Source organism: Mustela erminea, chromosome 3 (assembly GCF_009829155.1).
Source record: "Mustela erminea isolate mMusErm1 chromosome 3, mMusErm1.Pri, whole genome shotgun sequence".
Classification (NCBI taxonomy): Eukaryota; Metazoa; Chordata; class Mammalia; order Carnivora; family Mustelidae; genus Mustela; species Mustela erminea.
In genome coordinates this window covers 151181829-151201402 of record NC_045616.1, presented here as the reverse complement: position 1 = coordinate 151201402, position 19574 = coordinate 151181829, and the positions used below count along the sequence as shown (strand labels likewise).

The 19574-nt window shown below is 45.9% G+C and overlaps 1 protein-coding gene across 1 annotated transcript in view; it reads right to left on the bottom strand.

The window, feature by feature from the left end:
- RETREG1 (reticulophagy regulator 1) overlaps positions 1 to 19574 on the bottom strand; it is a 126823-nt gene that overhangs the window by 86539 nt on the left and 20710 nt on the right. The window contains exons 2-3 of the mRNA XM_032337729.1: positions 7511 to 7617; positions 2163 to 2193 (exon numbers count right to left, since the gene is read on the bottom strand). Coding sequence (XP_032193620.1) covers positions 2163 to 2193; positions 7511 to 7617 — 138 coding nt within the window. The remainder of the gene's footprint in view (positions 1 to 2162; positions 2194 to 7510; positions 7618 to 19574) is intronic.

Genomic DNA, 19574 nt, shown 5'->3' with positions numbered 1-19574 from the left:
CTTAAAATGACAGGTTATTTCCAGGGCACCTGTGTGGCGCAGTTGGTTATGTAACCGACTCTTGGTTTGGGCTCAGGTCATAATCTTAGGGTTGTGAAACTGAACCCCGCACTAGGCTCCTCGCTCAGTGGGAGTGTGCTTGAGTTTTCCTCTCCCTCTCCTTCTGCCCCTCCCCCACCCCCGTCCTGTGCTCGCTCTTTGCCCCTCTCTCTCACTGAGATAAATACGTCTTAAAGAAAAATAAAAAAGGTTATTTCCTTTATAATGCCTTCTCCAGAGGCACATGAGCACTTTACCAAAGTGGTGAAATATTATACATCTTAAAAAAGCCTTATTATACAGAGCTACTCACTCCCTGACCAAACCCAGGGTTGGCAAAGTGAGCTGCTAGGTCCTGCTCACTATTTTATTTTTTCCAAATGATTATCAAACACTCAAATAGCTTCTAAACAGGCAACTTGTGTTAGAAGGGCTTGGACAGCAAGGGCTCTGGAAAAAGCAGGCAGTTGTTACCTTCACCAGCCAAAATAAGTACCAGTAAGTCACAAAGTGCCTTTTAAAATTCCCTTGAAATTATACTAGATCCCTGGATTGTATCATCCCTCTAACCAAAATTAAGGAACAAGCTCAATTTCTTCACTTGCCCAGGAAGCTTAGACGCACACCGAAGGAGATATGGTGTGTCTGCGGTGGGCAGGACATGAACCCAAGCCCCATACTGCCAGCCAGGCCAGCCAGGGGTGGTTTGTGCCTAGAGGGGCTTACGTGCCACACGGGCACCATCGTTAGCCAATTTCAAATCATTCTCTCCGATTCTGTTCTTTTATTATTATTATTATTATTATTATTGTTATGTTACATCAGTCACCATACAGTACATCATTAGTTATTGATATTGTGTTCCATAACCCACTGTTAGCATATAACACCCAGTGCTCCATGTAATCCGTGCCCTCCTTAATACCCACCACTGGGCTCATCCATCCCCCCACCCCACTCCCTCTAAAACCCTCAGTTTGATTCCCAGAGTCCATAGTCTCTCATGGTTCATCTCCCATTCTGATCCCCCTCTTCATTTTCCCCTCTCTTCTCCTAAAGTCCTCCATGCTATTCCTTATGCTCCACATAGAAATGAAACTATATGCTATTTGTCTTTCCCTGTTGGACTTATTTCACTCAGCATAATCTCCTCCAGTCCCATTCCTGTTGATACAAAAGTTGGGTATTCATCCTTTCTGATGGAGGCATAATATTCCATTGTATATATGGACCAGATCTTCTTTATCCATTGGTCTGTTGAAGGGCATCTCAGCTCCCTCCATGGTCTGGTGATTGTGGCCACTGCTGCTATGAACATTGGGGTGCACATGGCCCTTCTTTTCACCACATCTGTATCTTTGGGGTAAATATCCAGTAGTGCAATCGTTGGGTCATACGGTAGCTCTATTTTTAACTTTTCTGATCCTGTACTTATCCACAGCCTTCTGGTCTTAATTTGATTTGCCAAGCAGATTCCCCTGCTTAAAATAACCAACTTGGTGAAACCTGACAAACATTACTCTGGCCCGGTGGTCAAGGTGAACACCATAAGTGATAAATCGCATCAATGGGAAGTACCCTTGATGCAATGTGATGACAACGCACTTTACCCAAACCTATAACCGCACACCGGATTCTCATAAAGGGACACCCTACAGTATATCTGACTAGTACTCCTCCAAACTGTCAAGGTCAACAAAAATAAGAAAACTCTGAGGAGCCTGAGAAGGTATGTCTATGAAATGCACTGTGGAATCCTGGATGGGGATCCTAGAACCAAAAAAGGACATCCGGCGAAAACTAGGGAAATCTGTACATAGCATGGATTTTAGCTAATAAGAAAATATTGATTATGGGCTCATTAATGACGACGACGTATGGTGGTAATGTAGCATTACTACGTGAAGAGAAGGTAAGGAATGTAGTCCTTGTATATGGAAATTCTGTCCTCTCTTCTCGATTTTTCTGAAAATCTCAACTGTTCTAAAACATAATGTCAATTTTAAAGGAGAGAACTAATTGATGGATTTGAATCTTGGAAGCTCAGTCACCTACCTTACTCTTAGGTGGTAACATTGGAAAAACAAAACAAAACAAAACAAACAAACAACCAAGTTCCTTACCTTTCGCTGAGGCTTCTCCACAACTGTGCACCTGTAACAAGGACAGGCCAAGAGCAAGACATTAACGGAGGCGTTTTTCTCTTGAGGCATTTCTCAACTTAGAAATATTCCGAGTTATTTAACATGAAATGCTTAGGGGCGCCTGGGTGGCTCAGTCGGTGAAATGCCTGCCCTCACCTCAGGCCATGATCCCAGGGTCCTGGGATTGAGTCCCACATGGGTCCTTTCCCTTTCCTTCTGCCTCTCCCCCAGGCTTGTGTTTGTGCACACACACACACACACACTCTCTCTCTCTCAAATAAATAAAATCTAAAAAGAAAAAAAAAATGCAGAGCTATTTAAACACTAGGAATTATCAGACCGTTCAGTGGATACTTTGGCACTACAGATAATGCAGTGATTAGTTCATGAATATTTGAGATCCTGTTACATGCAAAACACTCAGATAGGTGCTATGAGAGCCAGGGCCCTACATCACCCCTGGTCCTGCTTCGGGGACTCGACTGTTCAATAGGGCAGTCCTGGCAAACTCTCAAGTCCTTGTGAACTGGGGCACAAGCCCAAACCATGAGAGTTCAGGGAAGAGAGAAAATCAGGCTGCTCGGGGAAGTACCAATAACCAAGGCAGCATTTCAGGTGAGCTTTAAAACAGTACAGACAAAAGAACTAAGGCAGCTGCTACTTGAGAAAGGAGATTTTTATCTCTTCATTCTTTAGGGATTTTGAGCTTATATCTAGGATCAAATGAAATCAAGAGAAAAAATGTATACTTAGATAAAGCATCTGCTTTCTTGACTGGCTTGCTTTTTTCATCGCAAAAAAGTATCTTAGTATTACAGCCCCTGCTACCTGCCTTAATGAGGTGCAGTTTTAGAAATGGCCTAGAGGTGGTTTCTGCATTTTCCCACGAAATGAATGCCAACGATGGTATCCGTTTTGTTCTGCAGCATCCCCTATCAAAGATCTATGCAATAAATTCCTAAAATTGATCCCAGGAAAAAAAGTGTTTCTCAAAATTGTTTGCATTCTTTCATCAGACTATTAGAAGAATTATTCGGTTGGTCTAGCTTCCCTTTTTGCCTTGGCTGCCGGTAAGCCCGGGGGTGAATCTGTCGCTCAGTTACAGTCACCATATTAGAATCCTGTTCCTCTACTACACCTTTTTAAAAGTCTGATCTTTTTATGATCCCTATAAGCTTTTGGGGTTAGATGGTATATATTTGGGGTTAGATGACATGTCAAAGCACTAATCAATTCAAAAGAATCCAAGGAATTCTGAACTCCTGTGAGGCCTCGAGCTGACGTTGGGGAGTGGGATAAAGCCAAGCATGAACAACCCACCCCTCATAGGACATTTCTCAGCTAACACTGGCTCCAAGAGTGAGAAAGCAGATAACACTGTGGGATGTTTGCTGGTTCCGTCTGTCATTAAAAGTGAGGAAAAGGGGTATGGTTGTTGGCTAAGGGGACAAGGACATTGACAACGACAAGGACAGAAGCACCGCAGTCACAGAGCACAGAGCAGGCTGAGGCCGTGCGGGACTGGGGGGCAACGCAGGGGGAAGAGGCTGAGCCGGACAGCATTTGCACTGAAAGCTGCGAGCAGGCTCCCGGGGAGCAAGGGGCTGGCAGGACAGGGCTTAACCGGGCAGTGTGGGTTTCCCGGGAGGAAGGGATGAAGAGACAGAGGGGGAAATGCTCCACAGGTGGCCGCGTGGGGACCCGCTGAGCCCTCCTCCCACCGCACAGGGTGGTACTGGAATAGGATATTAAAGGCAGCCAGGGGTGGAAGTTCTGCTCTTCTGTAATGACAGAGAAGGGGGAGGCGATTGAGGACCAGCCTAGGGCTGCAGAGAAGTTCCCCAGGGCATGAAGGAAGAGGAAGCGAGCCCTCAAGGCAGGCACCAGGAAGCCACCGCAGCTGGAGGCCGCTCACGCTGCTTCTGGTAGGTTCCACAAAGACTAATGCACCTGAAAGGATCGCCACTCTTGGGCTCACCTATGTCCTAGGGAGCATCTAAGATGGCATTAAAGATAACGATGCGGGGGGCGCCTCGGGGGCTCGGTCGGTGAAGTGCCTGCCTTCGGCTCAGGTTGTGATCTCGGGATCCTGGGATTCTGCACAGCGGGGCTCTGGGCTGGCAAGTCCGCAGAGGCGGCTCCGGCCAGCTCCGTGCGGGGCTCAAATGGGCCTTTGCCTGCAACGATTCCACCGAAGGGGGCCTGGGAACCCCCTGTTCATTCGGCCCCAGGCTGGGGGGCGCTCGGAAAGCACAGCCCCAAGTCCCGGTTCTCCTGGTCTCTTGGGGCAGGAGCAGTGCTGTCCTCAGAGCAAGGCCACCCCGTTAAAACCCTGACGGAAAGCTCGGCCCGGGCCACAGGATGGCCCTGCAGGATGGCGCACGAGCATTCCCTGGACCAGGGAGGCCAGGGGTGGGTCCAGAAGGCACCAGAAGCTCTGCACTGAGGTGGGCTGCGCACAGAAAGGCGCCCCACACAGAATGCCCAAGGAGTGAGCAAACCTGCATCACCCCTGTTGTTCAGGCTCTACACCAGCGCTGAACCACACGGACAGTCACAGCGCCCGAGCCGCTTCTGTTCCTTGCTCTAGGGCGACCCTCACACAACTGTGTGGTTGTGGGTTGTCGGTCTCTGCCACTTCACGGGATAAGGTGACTGACTGTGGGCCTTTCTGCCCAGAACCTTGCAAAATCCTATTTTCTATGGGAAAAGGGAGGTACATGTGGGACTGAGTCAAGGATCAGGAGCTGGGGTGACTGTCCTGGGTCGTGCAGGTGGGCCCCAAATGCGATCACAAGTGTCCCTGCAAGAGGGAGGCGGAGGGAGGTGTGGTGAGGACGGGAGAGGAGGAGGGGCCGTGAGCACCGCGGCAGGGAGTGGACTGACGGGCTGTGACCAGACCACCCGAGGCTGGGAGAGGCAAGAAAAGCTTCCCTAGAGCCTCAGGAAGGGACGCGGCCCTTCCAGCGGCTTGATTTTGGCCCCACGCTACTGATTGTGCACGAGGGGCCTCCAGAAGAGCGAGAAACGAGACTTCCGTTGTTCCGAGCCACACGCTGATGAGGATTTGTTACTGTAGCCCCAGGACACTGACACAGCCACGACAGGTGCCCTCTGCAGCTGGGAAGTGGCCTGAATGAGCTCCAGGCTAGACCCTTCAGGCTCGTGTTCTCCTAACTCTCCCACCTTAGTCCGGTAAAGGACTGAACCTTTGTAAGCAGAGGGGCCCTGCCCTTTAGGAACATGGACATCCCATGTTCCCAAGAACATCAAGCCAACGAGTCAAGGCTGAGAACGAACTCTGCGTGAGCGGCCAGGAGCGAGAACAGAGCAACTGCAAGGTTTTCCAGCTCTGTCCTGGAGTTTTCCAGCTCTGTCCTTGCCTTCCATGCTTGCCTGCTCCTGGCAACGTGTGCCCAGAGGGGACCCAGTTTGATGCAGCCCGGGCACCACAAAGAGGCTCATCGGCAACGGCTGCTGGCAGAATTTTTAAGCCGTCCTTTTCTTCTAGGATTCCCCTGAGGAAGGCCCTGGAGGGGGAAGACATTACGAAGTCTAGTGGAGAAGAATGGGCTCTCCTCTATCGATTAGGATGGAACCAGGGCATCGCCAAGTGGGGAATGGACTGGCTCTGGCCAAAACCCCATGGCGTGAGAGGCTCCACCTCCAGGCAGCCTTACTACATCTGGGGTGAGCAGAAAATCGCAGGGCGGGTGCCCGAGAGAGTTAAGAGTAAGGGAGTGGGCGGGGCGCCGGGGTGGCTCAGTCCGTTAAGCATCTGACTCTTGATTTTGGCTCAAGCCATGATCTCAGGGTTCTGGGATCGAGCCCCGCATTGGGATCCCCGCTCAGTGGGGAGGCTACTTGAGGATTTTCCCTCTCCCTCTGCCTTCCTCACAACCCACTTGCATTCGCTCTCTGACTCTCTTTCTCTCAAATAAATAGATCTTAAAAATAAAAGTTAGGGAGCTGGGTGACCGTTCTCTGAAACAGAAAATGGTGGAGAGGGAACGGCGCGTCCAAGAGCACGATCGTCATCGAGAGACTCAAGAGAAGCAGTCACCGCACACAAGCGCAGCAGTGGGAGGTCTCCTAACCAAACCTCCCGTTTCGTGCTGCCCCCTTTCAGGAGATTGACTTCCCCACATAAATTCTTCAAATTAACAAGTTTTTTGGTCACCTCCCCAGATCACTGGAATGAAGAAATTCTCTTCAAACCTTGAAACGCAGCAATGTAAAACCATCTTTCTTAAAAATTGTTTGCACATGGTTTGCTCTAAGAACTGTAAAGACTTAAAAGATAAACCAGAGCTCAAGCTCGCTGTAGAACATGAGGGTGGTAAGTCAGTCACAGCTTCTGTCTGTGGCCTCAGCGTTGGCCTTAGGGAGAGCAAGGTACCTCCCGCGGGACAGGCCCCGGGATCCCCAGGGCAAGAACTTGGGGAAGACCCCTGTGGGCCGTGTGGAGGTTACACTTAATGAAATCAAATGTCTCACTGTAACCTCCTCCTCTTCCCTGTTTTTGATCGAATCTATCTTATCACATTTAGGTTCTTAAGGCTCAAATATTCCAAGGAGGCAATTTTGCTCATCCATGAAAACTGACTGAGACGTTGGTAGAAGAGGCCTCTCCAAGTGCAGAAAAGCTTGACTCTGATTTCTAATACAAATTACTCAGAAAACACCTGAAGCAAATTTCAAAAGTTATTCAATTTCTCACTTCTAAACAATGTTGAAAATTAGTTCATTTTCCATCACTGTGAACTCATTTGTTAAAATGTACATAACTATTACTTGTTCTTTGGTTTTTGTTTTTAAGTCATCTCTACCCCCAACATTGGGCTTGAACTCATGACCCTGAGATCAAGATTCATACTTCTACTGGCTGAGCCCCAACTAGTAAGCCCTGAATTGTTCTTTCTTCATTGAGGCAGAGAAAGTTTATACATAAACGCTCCATCTTCCAGTGGTCCAAGTTTCATCATGTGGGTTGTAATAAATATTTCACCGTTAGCCTCGCTGCAGCCAGATCTGATACTCACATATCAAAATGATATTTAAGGACCGCTTAGAGCCAGAGAAACTAGCACACACAAGCCTTTTTGCCGAGGAGCAGTAGCCATGACAACATCAGGTAAGTAATTAATAAGCATAAATATCTACCAAATAAATGAATATTCAATAAACAATAATATCAAAGTCAGTGCCTACATAACCTGTTACTTTGTTCCCTTTTAAAACTACCTGGTTAACATGCCTACACAAAGATCAGACACTCAGGGTCCAGAAAATTACAGCCTGTAAAAATGAATTCTCAGTTTTCTTACCTCTAGCTCTAGACAAAACCATATCCTTTATTATTTGCATAATAACACGCCCAAGAATCATGACAGAAATCAGGTGATACACTCTCCACGGCGTCAGTGCAAGGAACCTATAACAGCAAAAACAGACAAATCATTAGTTCAACTGGAGGATTTTTATCCTTTTTTAAAAATTAGGTTTACTTCAGGGGTGCCTGGGTGGCTCAGTCAGTTTTGCATCTGCCTTCGGCTGGGGTCCTGATGCCAGGCTCCTGGGATCATCCCTGCACATCTGGCCACCCAACGCCCCCCCACCTCCCCTCACACTTGCCCCATGCCCCACTACCACCGTCCCTCCTGGTCAGGCTCCCCACACGGCGGGGAGGCTGCGTCTCCCCCGCCCCTACAATGACTCTCCCATTCTCCTTCACACACTCTCTCTCAAATGAAGAAAAAAAAAAACAATTAGGTTTAGTTTCACCATAGAAACAACAATCCCAATTTCAGTTTTCAGAATCACTCCAATGAGACCACATCAAAGTCATCTCACGGGCATCTAAGTCAGCAAAACAAAAAGTGCTTGAGCCACGTCGGCTTTTGTGTTAGGCTTTCTGCTCTAACCTCTAATTTGGGCAGAGGATTTGCTCTGCGGGGTGTGGCCCTGCCATCACTCTGCTAGCAGACGGAGGACGGAACTGACTTGCAACCGAATCATGAGGCCCCAGAAAGGCAGAGCTGCAGGGTTTTCCGGCATGCGGAGAAGCTACTGCAGATGCCCACACTGGCCGTCCTCTCTGCTCTGCTTTATGCCACATTCGTTTATTTAAGGACTACCCCCTTCCTCCAGGCTCTCAAAAGCAGCAATTAAGGATTCAAGGTGCTTGCCTCTTCCTTAAAATCACTATTGGTCTATCTGGCCCCAGAGGGAAACAAAGAATTCTTTATCAAGAACAGCACACAAACATGGCAGCACATTTTTATAATTGGGCCAATAAAAAAACGGAACGGCTACTCAGTCACAAGCTCTGAGGCTTCATGCAGAGGTGAAGCCTGTTCTATACAGGTTAATTGGTCAAACTGCCCATTAATATTAATTTTGATATAATCACAGAAACACTGACTTAACATGTTTGTCATTTAAAACTAGCTGCAAGGCACTGTAAGCTTTATAGAGAAAAACACATACTACAAAGAATCCTGATTTCCAGGAACTTATTTCCTCATCAGAGAGGAACACCTGCCAAGCTAACAAAATCCAAGACAATGAGTCTTAGGTTCTCTAATAAAACATGAGCAAAGAACAAAGAGAAGCAAAAAATAGGGGGAATCATTCACTCACTAATGGGGGAAGATTTTATGGACACGGCCCTTGAACTTGGCCTGGCAGGATGGATGTAATTCGGAGGAAAACAGAGGCTGTTCCAGGTGGAGAATACAACATGTACAGAAGATCAAAGTCAGAGAAGGGGAAGGTGTGCCTGGGGCACGCAGAGCGCTCTGGGGTGCCCCAGCAGGAGGAGGTCGGCTGGGTCAAGGAGAGATTTGGGAGACTGGCAGAGAGAGAAGGTATGGAGGGGACAGGCCAGGAGCACACTGTGGCAGGCCACGAATGATACGCTAGGGCGTTTGGTCTCAATGTCACCAGCAATAGAGAGAAAGCCAAAGGTATAGGGTAGGAAAATGGAATGACGGGTGATTAAGGAAGACGCCAGAAGGCAACTGAGAGGACGAGGTGGGCAGTGAGGAAGCAGGGAGGTCGGGATCTATTAGAAGGTTGTGTGATATGTTTGGTGAGAAGTGGTCCATGGGAGACGCTGGTGGTAAGCCAGGTCCAGCTCTGGTTCTAATATTAGCGGTGTGTGACCTGGGTCAGGAAAATGCAGGTAGAATAAGCCCATGTTTCTTCAATCCTGGTCTGCCACAGCCACAGGCTGCTGCCTGGAAAGCTTGTTAAAATGCAAATTCCCAGACTCCAGGTTCCTCCCCCCAGATCCTCTGAAATAGGTGGTCTAATTTTTAGTATTTACAGTCAATAAATATTTCTTTGGAAAGTGTCTACATTGGGCCAGGCACTGAGCTACCAAAAGGAAATAAACAGTGAACAAGAAGCACAGAGGGAAGGAGCAGACACAGCAGAAAACCCCTAATGTCAACATCTACACTTTCTAGTAATAATAATTTGTCTTCTGCTCCGGGACTGCTACTGGCTCTATTCTTTGAGCTCATATAGGTTTGTATTAACCAAGGGTGTTTTGTGGTATTTGTTTTCTTCTTGCTCACCTCCTCCTATCAGGCTATGATCACTGCTTGCTGTTGTCCGTGGGTGCCAGGCTTGCTCAGTTCACCCCAACTGACACTGACCCAGTAGTTTTCAAAAATTTTGATGGTGACCCACAGTAAGAAATTCATGTACATCTAAATGCATACAAATGAAACCAAAGTTTCAAAAATAATATTTATCTTTTTTTTTTTTTTTTTTTTTTAGACACAGAGAGAGCAGGGGCAGAAGGAGAGGGGGAGAGAGAATCTCAAGCAGACTCTGGGTTCCACATGGCATCCAATTCACGGCTTGATCTCACAATCCCAATATCATGACCAGAGCTGAAACCAAAAGTTGAATGCTTAACAAGCTGTGCCACCCCCAAGCACCTCAATTTATCCCTTTTTAAAGATTTTTAAAGTAATCTCTATACCCAACGTGGGGCTTGAACCCACAATCCTGCAGTCAAGAGTTGCACACTCTTACCAACTGAGCCAGGTGGTGCCTCCAAATAATATTACCTTTATCATTTGTAATGCCTTCTGATGTTTTCCAGTCAATTCTATTATATTTCTAAATGCCGACTATAATTCTAAGATGATTCAAGGTTCATAAATGAGTTGTGATTCACAGTTCCACTCACTGCATCAGAAAATATCTATAGATGTTCAGTTAGTATGGTTTTTAGAATAACCTTCTTTGCAGAGTCAGGCAAAGCCTTAGGAAAGTTCTCTCAAGTTTAAAGGTCTCCACGCAGCCAGGAAACCAGTTAAATGTCTTTAAAAAAATAAAGAAATGCAAAACCAACCCAAGCAGTGAAGGTCATTAGTTATTTTCTTAGTGGAAGTTATCAGCTTCTACAAATAGAAAAATGGCAAGATTTTAACCCTCAGCCCTGGCTGCTGGAAGACTCTACTTGGAGGGCATTGACTGCCATAGCAACTCAAGTTAGGGGTCCAGGGCAAGGGTCCGGGGGCATTTTGGCTAAGTGTCCATTGGTCATTAAGAATCCTCTATCATATAGACTGGACTGTTTAATCAATGATGCTTTGATCATTTGTAAACCATCTGGAAGAAAGGAAACTTGTATATCTATCTCCAAAAACACTGAGGTGAAAGAGAAAGAAATAATAAAACTTTGCAACCAGTCAGCACATGTCCCCAAAGGGCCAGATAGAACAGTTTTTCAGCTTCATGGGTCCTATGGTCTGTCACGACTGTCAACTGTCACCGTGTGAAAGCAGCATCATATTAGATAAAAGAATGGGTCTGTTGGTGGGAATGCAAGCTGGTGCAACCACTCTGGAAAACAGCTGAAAATAGAGCTACCCTATGACCCAGAAATCACACTACTGAGTATTTACCCTAAAGATACAAATGTAGTGATCCAAAGGGGCCCGTGCACCCAAATGTTTATAGCATCAATGTCTACAATAGCCAAACTATGGAAAGAGCCTGTTGATGTCCATCAACAGAAGAATGGATAAAGAAGATGTGGTGTATACACACACACACACACACTGGAATACTATGCAGCCATCAAAAGAAATGACGTCTTGCCTTTCAGAGTGACATGGATGGAACTAGAGGGTATTATGCTAAGCAAAATAAGTCAGTCAGAAAAAGACAATTATCATATGATCTCCCTGATATGAGGAATTTGAGAGGAAGGGAAGGGGGCTATGGGGGGCAGGGAGGGAAAAATGAAACAACATGGCACTGGGGAGGGAGACAAACCATAAGAGACTCTTAATCTCAGGAAACAAACTGAGGGTTGCTGGGGAGGGGGCGATAGGGTGGTTGGGTGATGGACACTGGGGAGGGTATGTGCTATGGTGAGTGCTGTGAAATGTGTAAGCCTGATGATTCATAGACCTGTACCCATGGAACAAATAATTCATTATATGTTAATAATAAAAATTTTTTTTAAAGATAAAAGAATGGGTTTGGTTGTGTTCCAATAAACTTCATTTACCAACACACACACACACACACACACACACACACACACATCCTCGGTCAGATGCAAAGGCGATCCCAACAAATTCTGGGGAAGGAATGCTGAAACTGTATGGAATCCCATGATTGTCACCCTGGTAGGTGAACATTCTCAACTCCAAGACTGAAGTACAGAATTGTCTGCGAAACAAATTCCTAATAGTAATCATTCATACCCAGAAAAACCTATGCATATTTGGTATTTTAATTATTTATACTGTTTAAGATGGTTCATCTCATGGTTCCAATTTAAAGTACGTGGCTGTACAGACTTGTGATTTGAAATGAAAATCTTAGAAACACATGAGTTTAATTTATTCATTTTCCAGGAATAGCCTAATATTTGGGAAAGCTTGGGTTGCTGCAGTTATCTCTTGAAAGTGTGACTTTGGTAAATTTCAAGGGGGTCAAGAGAGACCAAAGTATAATAAAGAAGTCGCAACAATGTTGCATCCATGGCCCCATTGTATGTGCCCATAGAGTACTCCCTGCCATCCCCAGCGCCCAAGATTACTTGAAGCAAATCGCAAATATCATATAATTACTGCAATATTGCAATATTTAGGGGCGCCTGGGTGGCTCAGTGGGTTAGGCCTCTGCCTTGGGCTCAGGTCATGATCTCAGCGTCCTGGGATCAAGTCCCGCATCAGGTTCTCTGCTTAGCAGGGAGCCTGCTTCCCCCCCCCACCCCGCCTGCTTCTCTGCCTACTTGTGATCTCTCTGTCAAATAAATAAATAAAACCTTTAAAAATATTGCAATATTTATTGGCAATTAAAATTTATAAATATGGCCACATATCTTCCCTATAAGAACTTTTTAGCCTAGCAATAAAAACACTATCTTTCTTTAAAAAATTGTTCTAATTCCTTAATACCATCAGATATTCCAACAGCTGCCTATTTACCCAGTCACCTTCTATACACACACGTGCACATACACACGTGGACCAAAACAAGATGGGAAGGAGTCATACACTGAAGCTGATGCTGTGAGTTTTGAGCTTCCTGGAATTTATAGGTCTCCTGCTCTCTCTCTCTCTCTCTCTCTCTCTCTCTTGCTTGAAGTTCTTTGTGGAAGAAACAGACTCATTTGTTCAGTAAAATTTTCCAGAGGTTGAGAATCCGTCATGGAATCCTGTGCTTTAGTTCAACATTTTCCTCCGTGCCTGAAGCAGACTATAAAAACCGGTAGGTAGATTTAGGGACTTGGCCAGATTTAGGTTCAAAGTTCCAAGTACATGATAGGCAGTGGTGTGTGTTTCTGTCAGGTGACACATACCGTCTGGGTGTCTGGCGTCTCTTTCTGTGACATCAGCAACCCCTGAGGACTACCTGACTCTCCGTTCCTCAGGAGACACACGAGCATGAGCACCCTTCATTCCTGCTTCAGGTATTAGCTGGATCAGAGCTAAACAGAGGGGAGATCTTTCAAGATCTATAAAGAGGAACTTCCCCTGTTGATGTTTGGTACCCTGAGAGATGGACATCACGAGAGGGGCAGGATTAATACTCGATTCTATTTGCCAGCAGTCAAGATAATGAGCAGTGCCTTAGTGTCCTTTAAAGGTAGCTAAGTTGGTTTTCTTCATTCCTTTCTTCAGTCTTATTATGAACATATTTGACGAACTTCAGCACATGGCATTGTGATCCCTACTGACCCTCAAGTGTGCCATCTTGGCTGGTGGGAGCTTGTTTTGGCAGGATCCTGAGTCCTTTGGTACAAATTTTCTTTTCTTTTCTTTTCTTTTTTTTTTTTTTAAGATTTTATGTATTTACTTGAGAGAAAGAGAGAGAGAGAGAGAGAGAGCATAAGCAGGGGGAGGGGCCGAGGGAGAGGGAAAAGCAGACTCCACACTGAGCAGGGAGCTCCACGAAGGGCTCGCACCCAGAACCCCAGGATCATGACCTGAGCCAAAGACAGATACTTAACCCACTGGGAGCCACCCACGCACCCCAGTTCATTTCTTTTTATTACTGAATGATATCCTGTTGTTTGATGGACCACTGTTGATTCATTCACCTACTGAAGGACATCTTGGTTGCTTCCTACTTTTGGCAATTGTGATTAAATTGCTATTGTGGTCACAAGTTTTCAGTTCTTTGGGAACAAGCTCTTTTTTGGGTTTTTTGTTTGTTTGTTTGTTTGTTTTGGACAGGTCCATCAGCATGCCAGCTTATTTTGGGTTTACAGGCAGTTAAAACCTCCATGGATTCTATTTTTCAGATGCAACTTCTGACTCCAAGCATGTCCTATTAGACTTGTTCTTGTTTGACACAGCCCTTCATTCAAACCTACGGACCTTAACGGCATCATCCATGCCATTTATTCTCTTGTCCAGCTTCAGAGCTCACACATGTCTGCTACCTGCCGGTCATTGGTCCTCACCCACTCTACTGATTCAAGACACCAATGAGTGGTGTCCTGTCACTCTGTTAGTGACTGCTCCCCAAGGGACCTAGATTTATCAATCAGTACTTTACGAATATGAAAGAGCAGTCAGCTCCTACACTGCCGTCCACATTACTCTATCTTTTCCACAAAGACATAATTATAGATCTTCTTAAACACGCTGCTGAAACCTGACGCATTCCTAAAGCCTAAGTGTTGGTAAGTGTCGATCTGCTTGACTGATGCTGAGAATTACTTTGAGGTATGAAACGGTTCTCTTGCAGGACTAAAGACCACGAGAATCTGCCAAAGAGTATCACGGGGCACAGCTCAATCCGAGCCCCAGGGTGACCCCACTGCTCTGCCCATTCCCAGAATTCACACGTGGTTGCCCCATCTCCCGTGGTGGAGTTTTAAGGTGTAGATCGGGGCGATCAGAGGATTTCTGAGTGTTCTGGGATAAGAATTAAGAGACGGGTTGTGGTCAAAATGCAGGATGCCCAAGAAATCACGAGAAGCAGAGTAACAGAGTCCAGACTTTGAAGTGGGAGGTCTGAGGATATACATCACCCTTACTCAGAGGGTATATCATTTTCCAGGTCCAGTGCAAGGTGAAAAGGCTGGGCATGGAGAAGTTAACACCCCCTTCCCACCAGTCCGTAAACCCAATCCATGAAAACTGGGTCCCCAAGATATTTCAACCTCCACTCCAGGGCATATTTGGGACCTGGATCTAGGGTGGGTGCAGTGCCCCTGACCCGTCACCCCAAATGGACTGTGGCATTCACAGCTGGAGCAAGGGCAGTGACCACCTTATCCTGAGGCTTTGGAGTGCATGCCTGATGAGGACCCTCCTCACATTTGTGCTCGGGCCTCCCCATGAGGGGCAGATGGTCCCAGTGGAACACAAGCCTCGCCCTACTGATACAACCTGTCCACTTCCCTGGGCAGAGGATCCTGGGCAGTTCTGCAGAGCAGGTGGGGAAGGGGGAGAGGCTGGGTAGATGGATGACAAGTGGCAGCAGAGGATGCTGAGGACCCTCACCACGGGCTGAAGCCGCACACCCCCAACGCTTGTTCCCCTCTCCGTTTGGACATCACTTACAAAATACACATTCAAAGACCAAAGAATACAGAACTGCAAGGCAGCAATCCCCACGTGTGGGGCCTTCTGACACCAGGCTCTGTGTGACCATATGGGCCACTCGCCCATTTAACCCTATCTTGGAGGGGGGGGTCCCATATCTTGGAGAGGGGTCCCCAAAGCTGACCAATAAAGGCTTTGTTCTCCTTAAAATAATTTTAATTCAATAAAAAAGGCTACCAACACTTGCCTTTATCCAAATTAGCCTTGGGACCTGTGAGGACATCCGTGGATCCCAGAATAGAGAAATCACCACTGATCTCTAAGTCTCTGGCTATCAGAAACATCTTTCTATAGATGGATAGGCTTTTTTATATCTAATAAACAGGAAAAAACCCCCTAATCTTATTAAAATTAAAATATCATGCCTGATGCAGGTATTTCTTTCAGCTGACATTGGATATAATTTCTATCTGATAAGGGATATTCTGGATTTTGGAAACCAAGGCAAGCAAACATTATATATGACAACTACAATAAACATAGACTTATCATAAGTAAACATTGCGAATGACAACTCCATACTATATATGTATACATATGTATGTGTATATATATATAATAAATTATAAATATTATAAAATATAAATATAAATTTATATATGTGAATATTATAAATATATACAATTGTATTGATATGATAATAATCCCAGTCGGTTTTTTGGTTTTATTTTTTTAAGATTTTATTTATTTATTTGACAGAGAGGCAGGCGGAGAAGGGGGGAGGAGCAGGTTCCCTGCTGAGCAGGAAGTCCTATGCGGGGCTCTATGCCAGGACCCTGAGATCATGACCTGAGCCGAAGGCAGAGGCTTTAATCCCTGAGCCACCCAGGCGCTTCCGCATTCGGTTTTTTAAAAGATTTCATTTATTTATTTGACAGAGAGAGGGCACCAGCAAGGGGAGTGGCAGGCAGGGGGAGAGGGAGACGCAGGGACCCGATGTGGGCTTAGGACCCCAGGACCACGACCTTGGCTGAAGGCAGATGTTTAACCAATTAAGCTACCCAGGCGCCTCATACCCCATTTGCTTCATGAAGACGTATTATATGATTTAGCTGTTGTGGAAAGGTAAAGTGCATTTTTCCTTTAGCAAACTGTACCCGATGCCTACACCTCAGTGTGATGACAGCTTTACAGAAGCCCACACGGCCCTGTGACTCACGTTCAGCTTGTGACTGTCGGCACCCATGCGGGACTGGCGGCCAGGCTCACACAGCATCACCTCTGATTCATTTTTTGGTTGCCTACGTTATTTTTCCTTGCTGTTTTCTTGCTACGTGCATTTTTCTTACTGTTTTCTAATTTTTCCTATACTTTCTGCCTTTTATTCTCTGATTTGGCAACATTATTTGAAATTTTCACCTGGTTATCAAATAACCTATTGCCACAGCCCACTTGGCCTTGGGGTGGTTTACTAGTTCTACTCATAGGACTGGTCTCTACTTGGCTGTGTGGGTCAGCTCAGAAATAAGAGTCCGTCCACATGCTCGGAGATCAAGGAGCGCGAAAGGGCAATAGCTAGAGATCCGGAGAAAGCCGCGAAGACTGTGAGGGTCTACTGGTTAAGAAAAAAAAGAAGCTGAAGAGGCTGCGGGATCTCTAAATTATGCCTGCAATTTTTAAATAGAATATTTCCTATCAAATGATGGGCTTGGACTGCCGTCCAGTTAGTGCGCACTCACTGCTCTTTGCCAGGTGACGGTCGTGCTCTCTGAGACTCTCAGGAAGCCCATCATTTTAGCTGTCTGCATGGATTGTTCCAGAACACCGCTTTCCCTCGTCCCTTTATGGCCTGCAAGCAGCCCCCACGCACGCAGGACCCCACTCAGCCTCGGCAGGGGAGGAAATCCCAGCACGGCGGTCATGCTGGTAGAGGGCAGGACAGGCCCTGGGCTCTGTGGACAGCGTGATGGGAAAGGAGGCAAAGGTATCAGAGCTACCTTCTGTGGGCAGTACCCGTGGCTAACTACAAATCTCTTAAAAAAAAAAAATTTGTTTTACTAGTTGTGTATCCATTCGACAAGGAAAAGCTAACTGAATTTTCCATTTCTTCATGATGAGTGTTCAAGGCCAAATTAAAAGGCTCAACGAGCTAAATTGGTCATAAAGCAAATAAAAGGAAAACTCACAAAACAAACAAAAGTCTTCCCTGGCTCTGGGGCCACCTGGGTGGTGAGACTGGTTATATGTCCAACTCGCGGTTTCAGCTCAGGACTGACCTGGGGTCACGAGACTGAACCCCTCCCTGGGCTCTGGGCTCAGTGGGGAGCTCGCTGGAGATTCTCTCTCCCTTGCCCTTTGCCCTCTCCTCTCTCAAACAAATAAGCCTCTAAAAAACACTTCTCTGGTTATGAACAAAAAGGATAATGTTCAGTGTGTCCCTCATGTGAAACTCTAACCCTCGCTTCCAGGCACAGCATAACCCATTTTGTCTTAGGAAACGAATGATGTCGACAGCAAAAATACAAATTTTTTGTCTTCAAGGAAAGGATATCTAGGGACAAAAGCACTGGAACTCTCCAAGGTTACAAGGTGGGAATTAATCTGTAGTAATATTTGCTTCAAAACTCTTTTGAGCTAGAGATCCAAAAGGCTAGTTCTGTTTTCCTTTACTGAATTATATATAACCATAGACTTCGCCTAGAGAGAGTCCTTTATGTATGTTGGCTTTATGCAATATTATTGTAGCTCAAATCATCCAAGAAGGGCCTCATGAGGCATGATTTATCCAACATTATTCAAAGTCCAGATCATTCCATCTTGCTGGAAGATAACTCTGTCATCTTCTCCAGAGTGAGGCAATGCTGGTAACCGTCTTCCCTAATATTACAAAGATTCTGAATCTCAACGAAACTTGGCTTTCATTTTTCCTGGCCTTTGATACAGATCATGGAAAAACAATGTCTGAAGATGCTTTAGGACCTTAAAGTATGCATCATTAAGAGAAAAAGAAAAAGCTGGCAAATAATCATGGTTCTCAGAATGGTCAGATGAAAATACATCTCAACTTCAGATCAGTTTAAACATGCGTGTATGCTGGGGAGAGGGAGATATGTTTCTTCAAAGTCAATAAAATATATAGTTTTAAATAATTTGGAAAGAAAGAGAGTAATCATAAAGTGAAGTAATGACTCTATCAATGACAAATCAAAAACTAAATAAAACTCAGAAGGCTTTTCTCCTAGAGAAGTATTTCTTTAGTTGTGATGGCCAAAAAAAGTGAATTAGAAGCCAGAGAGAAAAATGAAGGGAAAAAAAAAAAAAAAGACATGAGAGACTTTCTACGGGGAGATGAGACATTCTGGAAGGCACCCATAGGCAGGGAAACGTTGGTTCACGGCCATCAGAGGAGGACAGGCAGTGGAGGAGGGAGCTAGGCTGCCTCTAGTAGAAAAGGGCGGTGATAATCCCACGAATTCAAGGAATGTGCCCCGGTCAGCAAGGCCTGGTGATGAAACACGAGGGCAGTGGCGTGGAGCAGCAGGGAGTTTGTGTTCTTGAGCCCAGGGAATGGGAGAAGCCAAAGGCATGGCTGGAGAGGAACCAAATTCATGTGAGGTCAAGGCAAAGTGAAATCAGGCCTGCTCTCCTCTGGCTTTGGGATTATGAAAAAAGCCATGAGCAAATCAAACAAGGAGCATCCCTAGGGTGGGGGTGGGGGGCGGGGTGTAGGGGAAGGAGGGGATGTGCAATGGGTTCTTTAGCTCCCCCTAGTGTATAATACCCGCCAAGGCATCTTGCCTTGCACCTACCCCAGAAGCACCGTGGGTGAGTCAGTCTGTGCCGCCCACTCCAGCTGAGTTACCAGCAAGCTACATACTAACTACCAGATTCAGCCACGGGAAGGAGCTAGAAGAAGAAAAGAGAGATCCGACCAAAGTTATGCACTGCAATGTAGCACCGGAGGGTTAAGAGGGAAGAAGGGAAGATCTCTGGAGGTGTTTCCCATTCAAACACTCTCGGAATCCACAAACTCTAAACATAGGGGCTGTCTGCATACTGATCCAAATCTCACACTGAAGTCTGGGGCTTCCTCCTCCTTAGATAAATAAATGCAGATGCTGGGTATAGGTATAGGGCACGTAGGTGCCGAAGATGCTTCTAAGAATAGCTCTTAAGTGAGTGGGACACACACTAACGAATTCAGTGAACCTTTCTGGGCGCACCTAAGAAATGAACTGATACGTAACGGGAACCTATCCGTGCTGGATATTTTCACCTCTGCATATCGTTTTATGTTTCTCAACAACCCGATGAAGTAAGACACACGGCCATATATTCGTAAGTAGAGGAGGCT